This window comes from Lichenostomus cassidix, chromosome 6 (assembly GCF_008360975.1).
Source record: "Lichenostomus cassidix isolate B80296 chromosome 6, HeHo_3.0, whole genome shotgun sequence".
Lineage (NCBI taxonomy): Eukaryota > Metazoa > Chordata > Aves > Passeriformes > Meliphagidae > Lichenostomus > Lichenostomus cassidix.
Genome location: NC_139487.1, coordinates 34,893,352 through 34,918,074, shown reverse-complemented (window position 1 = coordinate 34,918,074; position 24,723 = coordinate 34,893,352). Strand labels below are relative to the sequence as shown.

The 24,723-nt window shown below is 43.0% G+C and overlaps 1 protein-coding gene across 1 annotated transcript in view; it reads left to right on the top strand.

Annotated features, from left to right (window-relative positions):
- The first annotated feature begins 458 nt into the window (after positions 1 to 458).
- The window catches only part of IPMK (inositol polyphosphate multikinase), a 40,902-nt gene continuing 16,637 nt past the window's right edge, over positions 459 to 24,723 (top strand). The window contains exons 1-3 of the mRNA XM_085064480.1: positions 459 to 838; positions 4,986 to 5,071; positions 20,759 to 20,855. Coding sequence (XP_084920606.1) covers positions 610 to 838; positions 4,986 to 5,071; positions 20,759 to 20,855 — 412 coding nt within the window. The 5' untranslated portion in view covers positions 459 to 609. The remainder of the gene's footprint in view (positions 839 to 4,985; positions 5,072 to 20,758; positions 20,856 to 24,723) is intronic.

Below are 24,723 nucleotides of genomic sequence, written 5' to 3'. Positions count from 1 at the left end.
AGAAATTAAACAAACCTCGGCGTGACGGTAGATTTATTTAAAAATGAAGAGGATTCGGGGATATTTCGGGTTACCGAGATACAGCAGCGACCCTTCCGGTTCTTCCGGTTCTCGCGGGGTAGCGAGGGCTGGCGGCCCGGCCGGGTGTGCCCGCGGGGTTGGGGTCCTCGGCCTCTCTCCGGCTCGGGGCCGGCTCGGCGGTTGCGCCGGGCCCTACTGCCTCCTCCAGGGTCCGCTGAACCGGCGCTGCACGTCCCGGCCTCCACCCGCGGCCTCGCCCCACTCGGCGCCGCCGCCGCTGTCGTCACCGTCATCGTCACCGTCACCGTCACCGTCACCGTCACCGTCACCGTCACCGTCACCGTCACGACAGCCGCCCCGCCGCGGGCCCGGCCGACTGGCGGAGGCGGAGCCGCGACTGGGGCGGGGCGGTGGCGGTCGCTGCCCCAGTGCGGGGTGGGCGGGCAGCGCGGAGCGGTGCGGGGTGATGGAGCCGCGGGCTCTCGCCGCCCGGGTCCTGGTTCGCAGGGCCCGCTGAGGCCCGCCCGCAGCCGCCGCCAGAGCGTGGCCGCCGCTCGCCCTCCGCCCCCGGCCCCCCACCGCCGGGACATGGCCACGGAGCCCCCGCGGGTGGCGGGGCGCCCCGAGGGAGGGCGCAGGTGCTGCGCGGGCGGCGGGCGCGGAGAGACGGAGGAGGCCGAGGCCGCGGCCCAGCCGGTGCTCGGCGCCTCCCCGAGCCCCACGGCGGCGGCGGGGGGCGGCCGGCGGCGGGCGCTGAACGGGTGCGTGCCGCTGTCGCACCAGGTGGCCGGGCACATGTACGGCAAGGATAAAGGCGGTGAGCGGCGGCGGGCGCGGGGAGGGTGCGGCGGGCCTGGCCGGGTCACCAGTGAGGGGGGTTCTCCCCACCCCACCGTGCGTTCATATGAATTCTCCCAGACCGGCTGTGATGGGGCAGGTCTGGCTTCGATTTCCCTCACGCCCCGCCAGCGAAGAGTCAGCTCCGTGGCAGGCGGGGTGAGGGTCGGTGCAGGCGGAGGCGGCGCCTGGGGGCGAGGGCAGAACTCGCTGCTGCCGTTCCCGAGCTCCCGCCGCCGGGCTCTGCCCGCACCTGTCCGCCGGAGGTGCCGCAGCAGCGCGGGGGGTCGGTGCTGGGCTCTGGGGCAGTGCCGAGGTACCGGGGCCTCCCTGGGAAGGCCGAACGGGGGGCCGGTGGAGCTCCCCCGCTGCGACAGGCCGTGGATGGAGCGGTGTCACCGCCGCCAAATTTCATTCTTCTGGGTCCTTTTTCTAAATGACGTTGGCCTGTCAACGCCATTTAGAAACGGCAGTAGTTACCAGGCACCTTTAAACGTAGCCATTCAGCTACGTTTTATCAGGCACCTTTTTAAAAGTGGGAATTCAGGTAACAGCATGCTGGTTCTCTCAGAACGTGTCAAAACCGTGATTTATCTAACGGGACCACCTGAACCTGTGGCCACCGGAAACTTCAGCAAATTATTATTAAGCTATTGTTGCTTGTTTATGTGATGATAAATCTGAACCAATGGCTAGTAAGTGATCTAATAATACAAATACATGAGGACACAGCATTTTTAACTAGCCCTCTGCTGGCTTTAAATTTATATTTTAATTCCTTGTTGAGGAGTAAGGTGTTGGCCCTTCTGATGAAGGGGCCTTTTAGCATAGGCAGTGGTCAGTGCCAAAGCAAGCGGCCGAGTCAGTGTTGCCAAATGGCATTTCTCGCCTTTCCAGGACATTGTATTTGGGGTAACTCCTGCCTCTCAGCCAGAAGGTACGCACCCATTCAACTTGCAGTGTGCCGCTTGAGAGTAGCTGTAATAAGTACCTTCTGGCCTACTGCCTTTGAACTCTGTTGGTAGGAACTGCCCCTGCTGAATTGGCTGAGGGCTGAGTTACAGAACCCTGCCAGCCATCAGTGAGTGAAATTACAGTACTAATGGCACTGCGAGTTTGTCTTATCTACAGCCTGCATCCATGGTGTGCCTTGCTGTAGATAGTCTCGACAGAAAAGTCATTCTTCTCTCTGCCCCTACCAAGGGCTGAACTTCAGAACCTTGTCAATTATCAGTGAGTGGAATTACAGCACTAAGGGTGCTATGAGTTTGTCTTATCTACAGCCTGTGTCCATGCCTTGCTGCTGATAATCTCCCCAGAAGAATAATTCTTGTCCCTTGCCTCGGCTGCAGACAGTGCAATAATATGTAGATGGAGGTGCATTGGATCCTTGAAGGTGTATGTGTTTCTTGTGCATGTATCTTAGCATTAGGTGGGATCAGGCAAAAAAGGGTTCACTTCAGGGTGAGCTTCACTTTTGGCACGTCAGTCTTACTGCAGTTAGATCAAACAGCACAAGTGATCATCTGTATTTTGGGTGCCACTCTAATGAGTTAGGTAAAGCTAGATCCATGACATCTCACGGGCAGGACCAGGACTTCTCTGCAGAGGTACCACAGTGGTTGATGGTTTCATCTTGGAAATGGTTTTATGTTGAAGTGAAGACCAAAGCTGCTCAGGTACTCACAGCTCTCATTTTTGTAACTTGACTTTCCATTCTGTTCCCACATACAAACAGACAGAGGAATTGAAGATATCCAAAGTATTTCTAACTTTTATATTTTTTTTAGTAAAAGTACACTGTAAAATTTCTTTGCCATAGGGTTCTGTCCTCCTGAATAACCTTCCTTTTTCCCTCTGCTCCCTGTGACTGTTACTGCCTTGCAAAGAGAGGCCTCTCACCGCCTCTTTGCATGCACGTGTGGACAGTAGGCTTCTGTGCATTGTGTCTGCCCTTTTGTTGAGTCCTGTGTGCAGTAGTGCTTCCCCCAGATAAATCGTGTGTAGTGACTAAAGTAATGACTTTGGGTTGTGGCTTAATTCCGTAGGCAAGTAGAGAGAGACAGAAGCTGATGGGATATACCATGTTGCAGAGCCTCCTGCACCTCACCGTGGTTTGGTGCCTGTACCTGCAAAGTGCTGGGGATCCCTAAGCCATTAGTGGAATTCTGCAGCTAAAGGGGCCATTCTCCTTCAGAGTGACTTGCTTGCTCATTTCAGAATGGTAGCAAGTTTTGCATCCACTGCCAGAGGGAAATGTTGATGAGATACTTCAGGATTTTATTTTCAGCATAGTTCTGTTGCTTCTTCAGAAATGTTAAATTGCTTTTTCTGATATTAAAACAGTACTATTCCCTGTCTGTGTTGAAAAACTCCAGGAAGCTGACAACAAACCCATGACCAACATCTATATGTTAGTGTGATCTGCAGGTGATGGTATCTCTGCTTCTTGCAAATCAGAGGGAAGGTTATGGAGTTTACATCTTTGTGGTGAATGTTGAAACATGGCTCTGGTTTTCAGGCCTGCCCCAGTCACGGTGTAGGTGCTCTAGTCTGCCAAGAATGCAGAGAATGAGGGTACTTTAGATACCAGTTTTTATTAAACTCTTCAAGTAGTATGTATCAATCCAATAGTGTATGGATTCTGCTTGCAGGAATCTTTGCCTGGTCTTTCTACCTTGTAGGTTCTCTACTTGTCTTATCAAAGCCAAGAGGCAGATTTTTGAGTAGTATATGTTATAAAACCTATTTTAATGTTGTGATTGTTAGCAATTCACATATAGAACATGTACCATTCAAGTACTTGGTGCACTTTGCAGAATGGTTTCCAGCACATGCAAAAGGGTACAGGGAGCAGGAGCAGAAGCTGCCATGTCTTGAAGAAGTTGTGGTAGTCTGCATACGTTGTGTGGCAATTTTTCTAGTTTTGCAAGGTATATAAAATCCAACTTTAAGCAAAAAACATTACTTGGGAGCCCTTTTACACAAATTTTAAAAGCAAATCTTGGGCATAGCCAACTACTGAAACAATTATTCTAAGGCTGGTGTTATTTTCAAAGTAAATATCTTGGTCTCTAAAGATTTTGTTTTGTTTCCAAGACTGCACAACAGAGCCCATTCATAGATAATGGTTTTTAAGAGGTGAAAACACAGTTGCTGTTACAACTGCAAACTCTCTTTGGGATGCAAAGCTCCTGGGTAATTTTTCTGTTTTCTCACATGGTAAGTTGAAAATAGAACCTATTTTGGATACAGTTGACATTTTTGCTATCATTCTAAGCAAAATAAAATACTGTCTGAAAAGCTAGAAATTAATCCCAGGAGAAACTTTCTTTTCCAGAAGTGGGTTTTGAGTTTTCCCTTGCAGCTGATGATGCAACTCAATACACATTTCAGAGGCATGCAGTTACTTTTCTCCGTTCTTGCCTGCATCTGTCTCTTGAGTATCCTTGGATACTCGATCGCATTTCTTGTGCAGGTATTCAGAAGTATTGGTGAGTGGAGAGTCATTAAGGCTGTTTCATGAGGGTATTTTGGAAGGTTTTTTCATGTAGGCTTGATGAAGGTGTTGCCTGGCTGAGATGAAATTCTGTACTGTAATTATGAGTGATAGAAATATCTTGGAGTGCTGTAGGGGTGCTACTTGTAGTACAGACATATTCTTTTTGTGCCACTAGTATAGATGTACATCCACAGGACATTTGTTTCTGCTCTAGTGGTGAGAAATGCATTAAATGTGGTACTCCTTTAACTTCTTGGCATTGTTGGAAAACAGTTCATTAATGATTTTAAAAGGGAATGTCTACGTAATCTTTTTTAGTTAATGGTGGGGTTTTTGGGGGTGGAATTTTAATGTCAAATCCAAGTACTGTGTTTTCCTTGGGCAGAACTACACCCAGGAAATCATTCAATGGCTAGAAATAAGAGGAATGCATGCAAACCTCTGCTAATGGTTATATGTAGGAGCTGACCATTTTGTCTCTACTGTGTGTGCAGTGGAAGCAGTGTGGCTGTCCTTGATGGTGGTCACTATTTTTGGGAAGAAAAAAAGCAAAAAAAAAAGAAAGCAAAAATAAAAAAACTGTACCTCTTAAAACTAAGCCCTGAAGGAAATCCTTCTCTTCTAGGCATACTACAGCATCCAGATGGGACTGTCCTGAAGCAGTTGCAGCCACCACCTCGTGGTCCCAGGGAGCAAGAGTTCTACAACAAGGTGAGGGTCACACAGTGTGGAGGAGGCTGGTTTGCTGCAGGTGAAATGAAGGGTGTGCTTCCTGTAGAAGTACATCCTTATCATTGCAACCTAAATACCCTGCCACGGTATCTGTGTGCTTTCTAGAACTTTCTGCTCTTTGCATGTCAATCCCCATGCCAGACTTTCACTCGGAGGATTTAAACTTACTTGTTCATAAGCCAGCGGAATTTTCACAGCATCTAAGATTTTATTGAAAAGCCTTATCTCCCATCTGTGTTTAAAGTGTTGTATGTTTGATCCCAACTTTCTCATGTAGCTGTGTCTCTCAGAGTTCCTTGCATCTAAATGTAGCATTTTTTGCACTTCTGCCTAGTCTGGTTTACTGTTAGAAGGATTATTCTGTTCACTCTGTTAAAACTGTTCACTGTATTAAAACTCAGCTCCTCTAAAAAGTCAATAAAAATCAAAACTCTCCATTTGTTTTAACTTCAGTTGTATGTTTCCTTTATCAGTAACTTTAACAATGGAGACTGGAAAAGCTGTTGCTTTCCTGTAAACTGTTTCTAGAGCCTGTACTGTCCTACTGGCCTGTGATAGTCTGTCATGTGTTTTTCCTGTGTCAGATTGATATGCCATGCCTTTCTATGGCTTATTAGATATGAAGAACTATAGAAATCTTCATGCTTGGTGTAAGAGGAGTTGTGACACCCTCTACTTTTGGTGTTTGGCTTGGATTTTGGTTGGTTGCTTTCTTTTTCCTTGAAAGGGAATTTTTTTGTTACCAAAAGACCTTGCAGATATATTGGAAATGTCTGACATAAACAAACTGAGCAAGGTGCTTTGAGTGAACAGTGTGTTTGCATACTGCCGTTATTTGATGATTCTCATCATGGGACAAAACAACAGCTCTTGAGTTACTAGGAGCCAGTTAAATGTAAATATTTTTCTGAGTTTCTCTGTGACTGTCATTGAGATGAGGTTAAGAAATATGCTGTCCAGCCTGAGTGGTAACTTGAGTAGAAGGAGAAAGCTTTAACAGACTCCTTTGGGCACCAGGCTCCTTACTGTGCTATGAAATTCTGAGGCAGAGACAGTAACATGCTGTCCCTGCCTAAAGCCAGCAGGTAAGTGGGGTAGGTTCAAGCATTGCTAGGACATATACCCTTCACATCAGAGACTGTATAATTTTGCCTGTTTAAGCTTAGACTCATGTGACAAGCCGTGACAAAGACCCTGACCCTTGCACGTGAGCAAGACCCTGGACAAAATCTTTGAGAAGGGAGTCTGTGTTAGTGCCCTTTTTACTGTGCTGTGAAGAAGTCAGGTCTCAATGCTAGTAACTTGCAAAGTAAGCTTCAATTCTGTCTTCTAAGGCCTTGCTGGGTTGCTTACAGCACTGAATTTTTGTGGTTATAAGCCATCTTGGAAAGGGGTTGGGTAATTCTTGAAAAATAACAGAGAAGGGTGTAGACATGGTTAGTTGTGTGTGGACTAGGAGGCCTTTTTGTGGGAGAAGGGAAGGAGAGCAAATACATGTTTGTTGTGTAGGTGAAAGTACAGGAGAAAGGTCTTGGGGATTGGTTGCTTTTCAATTATTAACTCATATCATGTTTGCTCCTAGGCAAGAATTGTGTAATGTGGTCTGTAGACATCTAAGCACTACATATTGTTGTTATAGGAGGAGGATTGCTGTGGATTGGGAGGTTCTGGGTAAGGTACAGTTTCACATGCAGCTTGAGCTGATCCAGTAGCACATTGCTGAAATGCCTTTCTTCCCATTCCTGCCATTTACCTTGTACCATGATGGTTCTTTTTGGACATGTATGAACTGATTTGCTCTATTTAAAAGATGGCAAAACTTCCTTGTCTCAATATTCTTCTGGTGGATTAGGTGACTAAGTGGACAAGCAATGGGAGCAAAAGCCAGGCTGCCCTGCTTTGACTGAGTTCACCCCATCTTGTGGGTTATAATCAAAGAGACATAATCACCTTAGAGAAGACTGATAAGCCTCCAGAGATCGAGGGAAGGAGAATTTTACCACTCCTTGAGACAGGGAATTGTTTAAAAGGTGGCCAGCTACAGGAGATGGTGAGAAACAGTGCAGAAGTGAAACAAGTGAAATAAGACTGATGAGTCCCAAGCTCTCACTTTGTCAGGGCAAAACAGCAGGTCGGTTGATAAGATCAAAGCAGAAAGTTGTCCATTAGTATATGTGGATTAATTGTGATTTTTTTTTTTTTTACCCATTTTTTCATACGTGCTTAGAATTGTTTTGTCTGTAGGTAGATAAGTTACTGCTCCCTTTGCATCCTACCTTATACTAACATGAATGAATACAAGCGGGTATCTTTCCTTCTAGAACAGCACACCTCCTCATGTGAAGTAACCGAGAAGCTCTGTAGCTTATGGTAGCAAGAAGATGAGCATGTCTCAGTTTCAGCTGCATGAGTCAGCTGGAGAGCAGCTATCAGATCTGAAGCAGAAGTGTCTTCCAAGAACCAGGAAGTGGTATTTCAGTGTGCAGTCATAGTGTTTGTGAGCTGAAGGCTCCAGGGAATGTGTTGTGATAGAAGATAATGAGGCATTAAGAGACAAGTTTGACTACAACTGTGATACATTTAATGTGATACCAGGTAGGTATTATGTTCTGTTTGGACTAAGAAAATCTTCTCTTCTGAAACTGCTAGATTTGCTTGCAAATGTTCGATGTGTGAACATGACGGAAGTCTGTTAGTGAATCACCGGAAGTTTTTTCCCTTGTTATTGATGGCTTATTTTATGTTGAGCATGAAACTGAGTACTTACCAGTTGGGCCCAAACAAAATGGGCTTCCATTTTGGAATGGAAACTTGAACAAGGCATGTACTGCAAAATACTAATAAAGGATCCAAAACCTGCTCAGAAGCAGGTGGCAGCTGAAATTTGGAAGAATTTCACAGGTCTGTGTCAAATCTAGAAGATTGCCGAAGTAATTTCTACGTGGGCTGGTGTCAGGTTACTTTTCTGTTTTCCTCATACTATGTTTTCAGTTTAGTAGTTAAAAAAAACCCAGATTTTTTTCTTTTAAGAGATCATTTCACCAAGTAAACAAAACTTTTACCTACCACAGCACTATGTCTCATTATGTCTTGACAGGGAAGAGGTTTGCCATGTGCTATGAGGGAGTGGAAAAACAGAGCATGACAAGATTATCATGACTACCCTCTATGATAAAACATAGAACAATGAGCTATTTGTGCTCATTGTTTATAGCTTACTGTGCATTGCTTAACTTCTCATTGGGGTGTGACTTTCTAACTGTAATGTCCACTTGCTGTTGAGTTCTGTAAATTTGAGTAATTATCAAATCAAAATAATAACATTTTAATTTTGTTCCTGCAAACTCCCTTTCTATACCTGAGGGCATGAACTCCTTATAAACATTGCCTGCATACCCATGGAGCGTTTTACTAGATAGTCTGATACACTTATCTGTGTGAAAAAATATGAATTTTTTTTAACCTTGAATAGCTACAAAATATTTTCAATAGATATGACCATCAAGAGAATGAAACTTACTGAAGTGTAACAGTGGTGTTTATTTAAGGACTATTTACACTGCTGATCAGTTGTTTCTGTGTAATGGTAATGCTCTGTGAGAACATACTCCAAAGGACTACTTTTAGAGAAGTTTCGGGAGGGAGCAGTATACAGTGATATGGGAACAGGGAAATAGTGTTGTTTGAAAATGTAGTCTTTTCAATTAAAGAGACTAAATTAGTAAAAGGCAGTGTGAGCTTATGGTAGGCGGCCTACGCAAGCATGCTAAGAAGTCCACAAAAGTCGTCTACTCCTCAATGTATTTTGCTATTTGGCTTTAGCCTGCTTTATGCCAGGACTCATTTATCCGTGCTGAAATGGTCTGATTTAGTTCAGCAGTGTTGGGAAAAGGAGGAAACCTATCAGCCCTCCTACTGTGATCTGTTGTGCCAGGTGAGTTGAAAAATGTGAGAGCATTGTCCTTTGAAAAGGTTAGTGCAGGCACTGTATGAGGTAACCCAGTGCTTAGCTGGATGTGAAGCTCCTGTCTCAGCAATGCTGGGCTGTACCCCAGAGCACTCTGTGCTAATATAGCTCTCTCTTTGCATTTGAGAGTTCTCCAGCACAGGACTTTCCTTATAGTTTGTCACGTCAAGAATGTAGCATTGCAGAAACTGTTGTCCTCTACAGAGGGAGGTAGCCAGAATGTCAGGCCTTAAATAGGGCAGCTGCTTTTGTGGGCACTGAAGGAGAGAGATTGGGCTGCAAGGAGGGGGCTCTGCCCAGCTCAGGTGAGACCCCATCTGCAGAGCTGCCTCCAGCTTGGGTCCCCAGCAGAAGGACATCAGCCTCTTTGAGTGAGTCCAGAGGAAGCTTCCAAGGTGATGAGAGGGCTGGAGCACCTCTGCAGTGAGGAAAGGCTGGGAGAATTGGGGTTGTTCAGCCTGGAGAAGAGAAGGTGTCCCTGCTTATGGCAGGGGAATGAAACAAGATGGTCTTTAAGGTCCCTTCCAACCCAAACCATTCTGTGATTCTATGAAAACTGAGGAAGAGAGAATTTACAGTTGTTATCTTTGTGACTGTGGTTTCATACAAGCTGTGTGTTAAGCATGAAGAGATGGAGTATTTCTTAATGTTCAGTAGACCAAGAAAAGGTTGCTGAACTGTTTTGAAATGGCTGCTCTTTCACTTCTGATCCTGGCATTCACTCAGTGTGGTTGTAAACCTGTTACTGTGTGTAACTGTTGTTAGCATGGCCTACTGAAGTTTAAAGTTTGCTAATGCAGCAGCTAGTAAACTGGGATTGGATGCTTAACAGATCAATAAATGTTCCTGTCAACTTTTATTTGAATTGCTCTTCAGTTTTCCTGTGGTGAGTGTGTGACACTTGGGGGATGTGTAGTATACCTTCCCTCCTCCTCCTGCCTGCTGGAAACTGTCCTGAGAAAGCTCCTGCAGCATGCACAGCTTCCAGTGGAAACCTTTTGCTCCTCTCCCTCTCCCTTCCCTGTTTCCTGTACATCAGAATTGTCATACCTGATTCCAGTGGTGTTGCCATATCACAGCTCCAAATAACATAGCTGCAATGGTGTAAGGTTTCCAAGGCTACTGTAATGCAAGTCTTGCCCGAATTCTCAGATAGTCCTGTCCCAGGTGCAAGGGTGATTTTGGGGAGTTGGAATGAAAAGGTGGACAGGGTTCTCCCAGTCCCAGCTCAGGTCTGGTAACCTCCTACCTCTAGCCAATGCTTGTGAACCAAGGGAGTTGATTGACCACGCACAGCATGGTGAAAAGATAATTCAGCTGATCACCTGGCTCTTCTGTTTAACAGATCTTCACCTGTTCCTAGTTAGTGATGGTTCTGTTAACTGCTGTAACAGTAGCCTGTGTTCAGGGTTTGAGTCCTGCTGACATGGAATCTGAATGCAAGGAAGCTGTTGCCACTGGAGATGGCAGAAAATGTTTTTTGTTCCTGTTACGTGTCCTGAAAACAAAGCCAGGATACAAGAGACACAAATAGCTTCAGCATGTAAAAGAGATTTACATGGTTGGGTGAGAGGCACTTGAAAGCTAGGAAGGAATGGTTTTGTGGTTGCCTATGCAATTGTTCTGAAGTTTGCTTGGATGCATTGAAATGCTGCTTTCCGTGGGCAGTGACCTGTCATTGTTTTGCTTTCCCTAAAGAATTCACTAACTCATTTTACAGTGTGATACAAAGCAGAATGCATACTGTTTGTGCACCTTTTGCGGTCTCTTTTGTAACAATCAGTCTTTGAGTTTGTAACCATAGGATAATGTATTAGTGAAACTCAGTTACCTTAATATTTCTGAAGCCACAGTTCCTTGTGCTTCTGTGGTTACAGAGAAGATACGTTCAGGAATTGTGCCCATTTGGACATTAGCAGTAATCTTACTGTTTTATTTATTTCGTTGTCAATAACCTGCTGCTCCTGGGCTGTCTCTTTTCATTTCTGCTCGATGCTTGCTTCTTTTCTGCAGTTAGTATTCCAGAAGCTTCAGGCTGTGCAGAAGACTTGTGGTGACTTCTCCCCTTCTCCAAGGCATAAAATCAAGCCAACAGTCTGAAAGATGGGTTTTGGCCTGGAAGCTTTTGCTCAGAATTGCAAGAACTGACTCATGAGGCTCAGCCCCCTTTCAGCCTATATAGCACAAATCATGATAGGGCAGCCTGTGTTCCATAAACTGTTCACTGCTACTGACAGGAATGGAAAGAGATTGGGGAGGCAAAGTATGTCTTGTTTCAGGATGAGATCCTACTTTGTAAACTCAGTTAAGTGCCGTTATACTCTTGATTTAGATGATTATCATTGGCTGAAAAATGAGTGGATGATAGCCATCATGCTGCTATTGTGTACTAAAATATCCTTATCCTGTGATCATGTCTCCAGCTAAGGTTTTGATTTTCAGTCTTGTATGGATAAAAATATGGGATGCATGTTTTTTTTAACATCTTATTTTGGAGATGCGATGCCTTGCCCATGCCTTTCATTGCTACTGCATTTGGAGCTGTAGCTCAAAAGGATCTTTGGCTGTGTCTCATTCTGGTACATCTGGATCTGCTGCACTGATGACAGAGATAGTGGTATTGAAGTGTACAAATTACCTGTTGGCAAAGATAGCGAGCATGTTCTGATGCAGCTTGTTCCTGCCCTCAGCATAATTCCTCCTGCTGAGGGGCTGTCTAGGAGGGATCCTGTTTTGATGGGGAAATGAGCAAACCAGTATGTGAAATTGCCTCTAAACTATGAGCATGGGCAGATGTAATAAAAGGAAGGACACATGGTAATTCTTAACTAATGAGAAAAAAATGGCTTTTTGACAAAATTGTGAAATACTGGCAGCTAGTATTCAGATCTTTTTCACATGGGGAGTTGTCTAAGAGAGATGAAGGATGCGGTGTAGTGGTAAGAATCTGCTGAGTTCCTACTACTGTTCTGTAAATATGTTTTTTTGTACTTCACTATTAGATGACTGGACAGTAAGACTTAAAAATACAGCAAAAAATACGGCAGGTTTTTGTGGTTCTTGCAGTCTGCAGCCAAAACAAGTTTGGAAGAAACACACCACACAGTAGAAAGTTAACCTAGAAGGGTCTGGTGAGCATCTCTTTCCCATGGTCTTTGAGGATTGTGTGTCACAGAATAAACTACAAACTGGTTTAAGAAATCTAAGAAACGCTTTAAAAAGGGAGACAGTAGAAGGCCATTATTGCAAATTGATGCTATTGTGGTACTACTGGGTGTAGTTGGTAACAGACTGAGTAGTCTACAGTCTACATGCAAATGAGCAGGGAAAAAAAATCCAGTTCTCTTAACAACCTGATTTTGAGGAAGATTCCTTACCAAGAGTAGATCTGGTTGAAAATAAAGTGAAAATGGATGGTTGTAAAGTGCACAGTATGTTAAATTAAATTAAGACACAGCACAGTGCTCCTGCTCTGCTTGAGGGTCATCAAAGTACTTTTTCAGACTGGATCAAATACTATTTAGACTTCAGAATGTTTCAGAATATGGATCAACTTACTAATACATGCTGGTGTTACACAGAAAAGACTTTGTTAATTATAAGTTAATTTAAAAGTAAGATGTGGTTGGTGAGCTGCCAGAATGAGATTGAGGAAAGTGTAGGTTGCCTACTTGAAACACAAATTCAGTCTCCAAAAATAATTCTAGTTTTCAGAGTAAAAAAAGCCCAAAACCCAGTCTTGTAATATGAGAATATTGTCGCTGATGTTGCACTGGAGGGGAGGGATGCTATCCTGGGGAACCTTGACAGGCTTGAAAAGCAGGCCAATCGAAACCTCATGGAGCTCAACAAAGAGAAGTGCAGGGTCCTGCACCTGGGTCAGGGCAATCCCAGACACACCGACTGAGCTTAGACTGAGAAGGGATTGAGAGCAGCCCTGGAGGAAAGACTTGGGGGTGATGGTTGTTGGAAAAACTCACCATGAGCTGGCAGTGAGTGCTGCCAGCCCAGAAAGCCAATGGAGTCCTGGGCTGCATCCAAAGGAGCATGGCCAGCAGGTTGAGGGAGAGGATTTTCCCCCTCTACTCTGCTCTCGTAAGACCCCACCTGGAATACTGTATACAGTTCTGGTGTCCCCAGCATAAGAAGGACGTGGAACTGTTGGAACAGGTCCAGAGAAGGCAATGAAGTTGCTGAGGGGACTGGAGCACCTCCCCCTCTCCGACAGGTTGAGAGATTTGGGGCTGTTCAGCCTGGAGAAGACAAGGTTGTGTGGAGACCTCACAGCACTGTCCAATGTCTCAGGGAGCCTCCAGGTAACCAGAGAGGGACCTTGCATCAGGAACTGGAGAGACAGGACAAGGAGTAATGGGTGCAAATTGAAAGAGGTGAAATTTAGGCTGGATATTAGGAACAAATTCTTTACTGTCAGGATGGTGAGATACTGGAACAGATTGCCCAGGGAAGTTGTGGGTTTCCCAAACCTGGCAGTGTTCAAGGACAGGTTGGACAAGGCCTTGAGCAACCTGATCTAGTGGAAGGTGTTCCTGCCCATGGCTGGCGGTTTGGGACTAGATGATCTTTAAGGTTCCTTCGAACCCTGAACATCCTGTGATTCTGTGATTCTGTAAATGGCAGTTAAAATGAAGTGCCTTGGCCTAGCACTTGGGCAGTGAGCCAGCTTAAGGTGCTCAGGAGGCTGGGAGACCAGCTGTATGCTGTCACTGCTGCAGGGGAACGCATGGAAATGTGTGTGTGTCTGTGATAGTGCTGTCTCTGAGTGACTGAACCTACCATCAGTCTGCACCAGTGTGGTAGTTGCTACAGTACATTCTTTGGGCTGCCTCTTGCAGTACTAGGAAAAACAAGCCAACATGTATCTGTTCCCATTTCTGTCTCTTTGAAATGTAAAATAATGTAAAATTAAATTTTGCTTATTTAAGTGTAACTGCTTCAGGATTCCTCGCAACTCTTGTTCTCTCCCACTCCTCTCTGGGAATATTCAGCTGAGATCAGATTGCTTTCTGAGAGGGAAAAAAAAAAGGCTGAATGGTCTCAGAAAGTGGGACAGCCGTACTAGCCTCTTTTCCCTTTTGTTGTATAGTTCTACCATTCCACTTTCAGTAATTTCAGTGATAATTTAAGCTTGAATAGTTGGAACTACTTAAAACAAATTATTCTTGTGGCAGAGAGTTTGTATTAAAACGCTCTGGCTGCTGGCTTTGCCCAACTCGCTTTTGCGTCTATGAGCTTGGATGTGGTGTTGGTTGCTGACCAGGTCTCTGACTTCTGTCAAAATCCAAAGCAGTATTCATGTCGCACCACGTAGTGAATTGCAGTAACAGAGCTGCCTTTTGGCACAGTAGTTAAGATAGATGAGAAAACTGGTTATACTGTACTCCTGCAAAGGAATAGTACTTGACTTTCTGTCTTGAAATTTGCTGGATCTCCTTGCCTGCTGGTAGCTTGAGTTTTGCAGTGGGTAACTTCAGATCAGTGTCTCTCCAGCTCTGTTGGGTAAGTGTTTTCAAAGAAGAAAGAAATAATAAGAATGGGAGAAATATTTAATGTGTTAAAATTGACAAGTTCCTCATTAGATGACCAATGGTTGTATGTCTTAACGATTTTTTAGTCTGTGTTCTCTTTATTTTGGCCTTTAGTGAAGAGTAGCTAATATGAATTCTGTTTGTTGTACATGCACTTTGACATAACCGAACCAAATTCTAGTTAAATTACGGAGTAGAGACCTTGATCTGCAATTTGCCCTGTATTTTTGACTGTTTGCCTAAGAGTCTCATAACCTATTTAAGAGTCTGCTTAACAGGTATTTGTGATGGTAACAACCCCTACATTTTCCTGAGTATCTTCTTTAAGAGTTGTCTTTGACTTCAGAGTGTTCTCAAGTTCATTGAAGACTCCAGCTCCTATGCAGTTGAAGGGGAACACAATACCTGACTGTGCTAGTCAGTTGTGAGCACAGAAGAGGCTGAAGGGCAAGAGAAAACTCAGTTCTATGGAAAGAGATTGGTGATGAAACATGATCTCTAATTTTGCAGTTTTGACCAAGGAGACTCTTATCTCCACAACCCTGCTCCATGCTCAGTGGGGTCACTTGCAGAAATTGTAGGGAAGTGTGGGTAAACAGCTTAAACCTGGTTTGTTGTTAATCTTTAGGTGCCCAGGAACCTTGTGGGATGAAAGATTAGATGGGAGTTTGTTGTCTTGTCTACCCTTTTTGCTTATGATAGAGTATAGCCAAATGCCTGGTTATGTCTTTCAAAACCCTTTACTGCCTTGCCTCTGTAGTAAGTGGTTATTGGAAAGAAAGAGGGACTGGAGGATGTGTCTCTACCCAACTTACCTCTGACTGTTTTGGAGCAACTTGCTGCAGATGGTGCCTGAGGCTCTTACTTGCAGCTACTTCTGTGGTATTTTTTTAGTGTTGCTGCTGGTGGCTGTGCCTGACTGCAGGCTTTTGGCTGCTGAAGTTTTGAAGTTATGCCACACCCTCAAAATGGGTCAGAGTTTGCTTTGTCTCTTTTAAAAATGTTGCCCTGCCTGGGGCTTCAAATCTTGCTAGAGTCAAAGCTAAATTGGGCTACATAAAATGTGAAAGTGGATTAAATGAGACCTGCTGTTTTTTGACATTGTTAGAGAATGACTTGTTTCATAAACATGGCCAAATAAATGTCTCTGGGAGGTTTTTGAGGCTTATTTTCACAGCCTTCATTTTTTGGAAGGTAAGATGGCCAACCCCTTAATATAGTATGTTTTTTTCCTGACTCCTGAAAGACACTTGACTTTGTCAAAAGTGTGTGTGTCATCTTTACTTGAAAATCCATTTATGTGATCAGATTGTGGGAATAGATCCTCATTTGTTTTAAATATTCTTTCTGTAGGTATTTTCAGTGAAAATGATTGTTATCTCGTTAATATGGTTGCATATTAGATAGTAAATTAAGCAATTTGGTATAATAGCATTTAGTGTAACAACTTTCACAAATATTTAACTTCTGGAGTTATTCTGGTATGAGATTTTGAATCTAAGCAGAGCTGGCTCAGTGCCAGTCATGTTTGTGGAAACAAGTTGTGTGGACACACAAGTCAAGCAATGATGGTACCACTTTGAAAAGAAGCTGGGGCTGTCTGAGTTGTAGAGCCAAGCAGATATGAATTGCTAAAACCACAGCTGCTGTTCCAACCTTAATTTTTTGGCCCTTGCACTTGCCTGGTGTAACTGGCTGATGTAAGAGTCTGGAGGGAAATGCAGTGTGTGCTCAGGTAATTAAAGTCTATGATATAAGACATACCCAATGGAAGAGGGAATTAAGGTTGCACTATCATCTGTAAATCTTGCATTTGCTAATTTAAGCGCATGACTTAGCTGCATTAACTGCTCAAAAAAAGTCTCAAATCCCACACTGGACACTTGAATTGCCTGTGTAATGTTGGCAGCTGGCTGTGTATCCTGAGACTCTGCAGGCTGTAGTGCTGCTGTCTTTTGGGACAGTTTATGATAGCTAGCAACAAAGAAAGATGATGCTTCAGACTGATATGCCTACTCTGACATTTAAAGTTTCCCACTCCAACAGCTTTAAAATACATGTTCTTTTAAACTAACCCTTGAATGTACTTTAGAAGATTGTCTATAGATTACTTTTCTGTCAAAATGGTATTTTTTCATCAAGACATTTCAAGACAGGTCTGTAGTGCCAGAACTAGCTTCCTGTTGAAATTTAAACACGTTTTACCCTCCCCCTGTTATTTATATTGTAGCTAGTCTTTAGAAAAAAACCCCAAAATGTCATGTTTTAAATAAGCAAAATAACATTCCCATTGTCCCAAGTAGCCTGTTTGCCTTAAAACCAGATGAATCTGGTACAAGAAACCCCAGAGTGTACTTTGGATTAAAAACTTAGGGGTGGTAAATTTGCCTCAGATTAAAAAGTCCTGCATGGCTGGAAATTATGACTTAATGGTGTCTATTAGACTATCTGAGCTGCCACAGAACATACCTGGAGCATATTCCTCCTATAAGTTAGTGGCTGTAATTTGTATTGGTCATGTTGTGAGCCCTCCAAATGTCAGCGTCCTGTTTACTTGCTTTCCTGGAGACATTTTATGTCTCCAGTCTGTGCTATTGGAAGAATATAGCCTGTGATATGTGGAAGGGATAACTCCCCAGGCTGAGCTGACACACAATTGTTTTGCATTTCTTGATTTATTGGATAAAGGTGTTATATATGCTAACACAGAAATTGCTTGTGTTTGTCAGTGTTTGCTGGAGAAATGGACCTCCATTGTTACGTTAAAAAAAAAAAGCAGTTTCTTGAAATAAAATTGGAATACTATTGATGTAAGTAAAAATCTAATGGTTTATTTATTAAGGGTTTCTGACGTAAGTGATAACTTGCATTTTTCATAAATCTTCCAGCAGTACTGGTAGCAGTGCCTCTTGGGGCATGAGGTGCATGGTATATTCCCTGAAGTAGTTTTAGGGATGGTTTTGTCATGTTTACATTTATATTTGTTATTCTGTGGCTTGCTAGCAGGTTGTATGAAACTAGAAGAAATGGCCATGACGTGTACTGCTTATATGAGGCCCCGTTCTGATGAGCAGAGCTGGTTCTGTCCTGCATAAGAATGAGCGTAATTCCTGAAATGTCTGGTTTTGTTGCTTTGCCCACACCAGCTGACTTCCTCTGATCTTTATTAATTGCGGGCTTATTGGTGTTTGATGTGTACCTTACAGGCTTAGATTGAGGTCTTCTATATTAAGGTCAAATAAGTGCTTTGTATATATTATGTCAGACTTATGAGGGGAGTTTCTTATTGGTTCAGTGAGCAAGGTAACTTTGTGAGAGAAGTAATGCAGTTAGTTCTGTCAAAATAATGATAATGAAAAATGCATTATTGGGAATTCTGTCTCCATTTAAAATGTCTTAGGGTATTGAGGAATAGACTACTTGGAAGATAATACTTCTGGAGCTCTTTTCCCCATTTGGTCTTGACTTTGGGCTATTACACCCCATTATAAATTATCTGAGTATCTTTGTTGTATCCTGCTGTTTGAAATACACAGGAGCATACTGATAATTACTTGCTAAGTTGCAAAGTTTAATTGCCTAATGTTGGTCATAAAAAGTAAGTCAAGGGTACTGTCTCTCTTAAAAAAACCAGAGGTGGTCTCCTGACATTTTACTTTCTCAGAATCTTTTGCTCATAAATTAGGTAAATGAGCTGATATGTTTGCCTGTTTTTTCAGTTGCATTCAGTGTTTCTCCTCCTTGTTTGCTGCACTTCTGGTTTCTGTTGTTCTTCTCTTGGTTGTGACCTAAATATGTGGACTTGCTTCCATGTAAGGGCGTGATGATTTCTGCTTCTCAGATCTGCTCAAACTCACCTGGGAAAAGAGCATTTGTGCTGGGGGCAGTGCAATGCGCTGCCTTGGATGTTAGGTGCTATGATCATAAACTACCACAGTAAAAAAAATTTGAGTTTGTACTACTTTTACACAGCATGAAGTAATGGCAGCAGTCAGTCCTTGAAGTGCTGGCCCGGAAACTGCTGTCTGTACAGCGGGGAACACTGAACTGTTACCAAAGAGAGCAATGATCAAGTTTGTGCCTGCTGCCAGTCTTTCCCTCTCTTCTCTCCCACCCTTAGCATTCTTTTTCTTCCTTAAACGAGTAAGATCACGCTATATTGCAGTCTTCTGGAAAAAGCAGTCTTCTGCTGGCAACCCCTGAGGCTCATTGAAGAAATGTTGCATATATACACTGATCCAAGGGGCAGGCAAGGCTTTTTGTCTTAGAGGACAATGTATCAGCATGCCAACTTGTGCTAGCATGGAGGGAAACTGGACTTAGACATACAGTTATGTATCAGCCTCAGCTGTCATGCTAGCTTGTCAAACCATGACATGGAGAGAGACCAGTGCCCTATGATGTGACACTGTGACTTGTAAGATACACACCCAGCAATTTCTCTATGCTTAAGATAGCAACAGTAGTGGCAGAGGGTGGGGTGTTGGGTGTACACCAGTGTTTTGCAGTACACTGTGCACATACTTGTGTGGTTTGAGCTTTGAGGATTCAGCCCCTTCCCTTAGGATCTTCAAAATGGGGGCTATACCATAAGCTAGTTAACGGAATGGGTCAAATTCAGTACCTTAGCATCCACTCAGCATGGGTGTATCATTCTCTTGATCACTGCCCACTGACAGTGAGGGTGTCAAAATTGTGGCTGGTGCAAGCCCAGGAGAGCCCTGCATTAGCTGTGGAGCAGTCCCTGTCTTAGAAGCACGCTGGTGATTTGAGTTTACCTAGTTTGAGGTTTCTGCAGTGAAACCTAAATTTAGCACAAATTCACATTAACTAATTTTAACACTGCTGCTGCATGAGGCGCCATCTTGAGTTACTGGCACTGGCGAGGATAGCCAAGGCTTGCTCTAAAATAGCATCTGGACTTGAGGTCTGGTTTTTTTCTCCCGAGTTGTGTTAACATTACAGCACTAGAGGCATGTATTTTGTGATACCTCTCATTTGTAGCTGCCATGGTCAGGTATACCCCACTGTGGTTAAATGTGTCCTGACACAGTGAGCTGAGCCAAGTCTGCAGAGCTGTTAACACCTGACATTTTTTTGCCTTGCTGCCAACTTTGCAGCGGGCTGTGGCTGCACTGCAGTGACAGCAGAACCCCTGAGCATGCCCTGGTCACTGTGCAGCATCCATGGGTATTGCTGTGTGGCCATGTAGGGCTGAGGGGCAGGATACCACTCTGATGGCAGCACAACTGGGAGATCTGTATGGGGAGTGGGATGAGATGGCTCCTAAATGCGATAACAATCATTGTAACCTGTACTGGTGTGGTCTTGCAGTCCACAAAGCGCGTGGAACCATGGTATAGGTGATCCACTATGTCTAGAACTACATCAGTAGGGGGGAGTCTGGGCAAGGGAATGGTTTTGAAATCCTCTTAGCAATGCTGCAAACTGTTAACAGTCATGCAATTCTGTAGCAGTTAGTATCCAAGGCTTCATTTTAACTGCAAAGAATTGTTCCTTTAGGAATGTAAGCTGCTGTTTCCAAACTGTTATTGTTTTTCCTACAGAAGTTTAAAAAAATTGAAAGCATTAAAGCAAATGAAAAGAAATATATTTAAATTGTGCATAGTCTGTGTGATGTAGCTACATCATGAATTGTGTTGGAGGAGATAAGAAAACACTGTCCAGTCTGAGCTTCTGTACTTTACCTGATAAAAATTAAAAATATTTGGATATATAATATGATGCAGTAATCCTATACAGTATTCAGTGGAGATGTGAGAACACCCGTTTCAATAACTAGGCTTTGAAGTTAACAATTACGGTTTAGATTTTTATTCAAGTTAAGCCTTAAATTATGCTTGGGATCGATGTATCTTAGCCACTTTAAAATTTGAAAGAAAGGATGCTGCTCATTTATGTTGGACTGTGATCATTATCATCTTCATCTTGTATATTTTTTAAAAAGTAAATATCTTAGACTTATGAAAACAAAGACTGTAAGAAAGTATAATTACGGGACAAGTGGAAGTTGTCATGGTTTAGCCCCAGCCAGCTACCAAGTACCATGCAGCTACTCGCTCACTCTGTGCCACCAGCAAAAATGAATGTTTTAAAATTATGATCTCTGCAACCCTCCCTAATTTATTTCAGGTTTATGACTCCGACTGTTGCGACAGCATTCTTCTGGAGCTGCGGGAATATCTGCCAAAATACTTCGGTGTCTGGTCACCACCTACTGCACCAAATGGTACTGTTCTAATTTTATCTCTTAATCCAAACCTCCTGGAAGAATTTTCTGGAGGCTGATTTTTGGCAGTTGTGAGCTCTGTAGGGTTTTTTTTTTTTGGGCTTGTTTTGGAACCCACTGATGTTCCCTCTATCAACTGGTTCCAGTTTTCAGTCCTGTGGCTGGGTTAAGTCTTTGGGATCTCCCTCCCAGGGAAGATGGGGTGTGGTTGCTTGTAAAGCAAAGGTTTCCTGAGTAGCTGGACCTGATGCACACTGCCCCAGAGCTGCTGCTCTGGGTGGGGTTGTGGTGGAGGGATGGGCTGGTTGCATGGTTGTGTCCAGTCAGGCCATCAAAGCAAGAAGCACCTTGTGGGTGTGGAAGAAAGGAAAGATGGATAGTCTGGGACTAAGGGGAAGCATTTCAAAACTGGAATCTGCTGCTGGATCTCTAGAGGCTGGTTCCCATCACTATGCCTTACCACACAAAGCACTTATTTCAGCAGGTACCATAGTGGGGAGCTCCACTTCAGTCTCTGTTACTGGTTTGAATGAAACAAAGATCTAGTGTCTTAAAATTTGTGTTTGTATAACATTAGGAGTCAGGAAGAAAATAGCATTTTGGCAGAACAATTGGAAGATTGTCTCTTCAAGAGAAATAAGATGTTGTTATATTTAAAACAGAAACTAGATTTTCTTCTGGGGACTTTTCTGGGGAAATGGAGCTTCTGGAACACATGGAAACAAAGGGATGCCATAGTCTGTTTAAATACGTTGGCACCAAAACTAGATGCTGTGCTCCTGTAAGATAACTCCGTCTTCTTTTGCTTCGGCTGTCACTTGATAGACTTGTTTTCCAAAGAGAGTAGTCAGACAGTATCCAAAGACATGGTGTAACATCTTCAGGAAAAAATGAAAGGAAGATTGTGGTAGTACCAGCAGTTTCTTGGCTCAGATTTGCCTTCATGCTTTCCTGTTTGGCACTAACTCAAATAGCTCAACTAGAGATATCTTTTTGCTTCCCTCACAATTTAATGTGTCATGGAGTTCACTTAATATTCCCTCTCAATTGCAAATAATTTTCTTCTATTTGCAGTGGGATCTTAAGATGTGAAAATACGTGATATAACCAAGAGACAGTAATTCAACACATTCCTCCTTTGCTTTGGGAATTCAATAGCACTGTGCACCATGGGGCTGGATTTTAGAAGGTCTCCACCAATCATTGCGACATAAGCAGTAGGAATAACTGAAGGAAGATAAACTTTGGTCTTCATTTGTTTTGCTTCTTGAAAAGGCTGTGCATGGGTCTTCTTTATAGAAAGCTGTGGTGGCAGTTCAATCAAAACACTGCACTGCCAACTCTATTATGTGTAGTTCTAATGAGCTTTGTGTAGTCTTGATAGCAATCAAAGTGGCTGGAGATGATGGAGCTTAGCAGATTGTATGTGTCTTGTTCTGAAACGTAGATTTAAGAAGATATATTTGTAGGTTTGTTGCAGTGTTGACATTGGAAGCTTGACCTTTCCCTTGGCAATCACTGCTCTCAAGTCTCTGGGATCACAGCTCCGTACAACTGCTGAGTAGTGAACACAGTAATTTCCTATTGTTGCTAAATTGGTCATAGGTGACTTCTAAAAAACCAAAACTTAGTTTAGACCACTCTGAACTTGATTTGTGACCATCTCTGAGTTTCCATGTGACAGGTAAGCGGGAACTGCAGTTGGTGAGTTGAAGAGCATAATTTATTTCCTTAGAGAAATACTTAGGGAGAAGCATCAGTCTTCTACACTGAAAAAGTAGGTAAATGGATGAAATTGCTAGCTAAAAGGGGTGAAAGGTGAAATGTATGAAGTCTAAATAAGAATATAGGAAGTGTGACAAAAAAGATGGACTCCCAGTGTCAATACAATTTGTAAAGTAACTCCTGTTTTGCTGAAATCACATACTAAGTGCTACTGCAAAGGAAGTGGAGGTAGAGGTGCGTGAGATGCTGTCTCCCTAAGCTCATCTGAAATGGGTTAGATTTGAACTTTAGCTTCACTGGCATTGTGGGCATTTAGTTTATTCACAAAGTGGAAAGGTTGCTATAAAGATGTAGGAGCCATGTGCTGCTGAATTTTCTGAGTTTGGCTGCCTAGTTTTGTTGTCTGTGCTTTTTTTTTTTTTTTTTTTTTTTTTAAGTAACTTCACTGCTGCTCATTTCATACTGTTACCTAATTTTGTTGCCTAACTTGAGAACAGGAAAGATACATACAACCCAGCTTCAAACCTTTCTTTTCTTCCTTTGTTGCTGCGGGAAATTGAGGCTTTTCCCTGCTTGTTCCTATGTTTTGAGAGATGTCTCCTAAGTTTTACAAAGGAATCAGATGCTTTGAGTGATTTTGTCTCTTCTGTCTCCAGTGAGGACTGAATGCACTGGCATGTCTGTGCTGAAGTCTGCAGTGGTTCATGTCATGGATACTTGCTGAATTTTGGTGGTCTTTTGGTTTATCTCCTTTGGGACTGTAAAAAATATGTAAATAATGTGTCAAGCTGCTGGTGGATAGAAAAGGGCAGGGCAGGTCTCTGATGAATGATTTATTTGCATCCTTGAAATGAATGGTCAAGACTACCTAGCAAAACAAGTTATAATATAAAAATTGTTACAAATTCCTCTCTCTGTGTGGGTTTTTAATATTATCTAGTTTCAGATGGTGAATGCATGATTTCCTGAAGCACACTGGATTAGCAGGGCACCACATAATAATTTAGGAAGTCTGAATTGCTTGAAAAATCTTCAGATTTTTGTTCAACCAAGCAAGGAAAAGGAAGGAGAGTTCCCTAGTTACCGGGGCTGAGGTGCAGACACGCTGATGCCCTTGAGAAGGACGCTTGTGGTCAGTACGTCAGAGACTTGCAGTAACTGATTTGAAAGTGGCAATTGGTACCTATCTGAGACTTAACTTTGTTTGCTGTAGTTTCAGTGCTTAGAGATATCATTGGGATAACTGCTGGAAGTGAAAGTTATGTATGTACCAATATTCTGGGTTTATGGGTTCTTTCATTAGACTATTGAACACAGAGCAAATAAGCACCAAACAGTGCCAGGAAAAATGCATTGTAAACAATTGATCCATTTGTTTGAAGCAGTAATGAGAAAAAGTAACTTGGTGTGGTGCTTTATCTGGGTGACATTGTTGTGCCAGCAAGGCCAGACAGCTTTGCGAGAGCAGAGCATTGAACAGATATAACAGCCCTCATTCTGAGCTAGCAGTTACCTAACAAGAAAGATTTAATTCCAAAAAGTGTGAGAGAGATGAGAAATTTCTGGATAATTCACAGTCTTTGCCAAATAATTAGTATTTCCCAGGGTTGGTGTTACCTACAAAGGTAATTTAATGCTTAATTTTTAAAAAACAGTTATTGTTACTTTGTTAAGAGGTAAGATAGTGTAGTTTAAGAAGTCTGAAAAGGATGGGGAACAAAGAAGTGACAGATATTTAGGACTTAAAAATATTTGGGAGGTACTGAATGTTGGTGCTGTATGGTTAAAAAGCAGCAATTAGACCAGTGCAGTAGAGGACAGCACATACCCTGGGTGTCTATGGAAATAGGTGTTTTATATTGCTTTCTATATGGTTTTGTTTTAGGGTTGATGAAGACATTGCATCTAAACAAAATTTGTATCATTTTGCATTTCTAACAGTTTGATTCTGGAGTGCTCGCAGCATGCTCCAAAGCATTTTGGTGGTGAAGGACTGCAGCCCTTTTCTGAGATGCTTTTGTATTTACTGTCTTTCCTCCCCTCCCATGCAAACCTGCGGCTCTTCACTTTTGAGAGCTATGTACTGAAAACCTTGGACTTTATTTAGTTATTTTCTGCATTGTTTTAGAGTGATGACACAAGT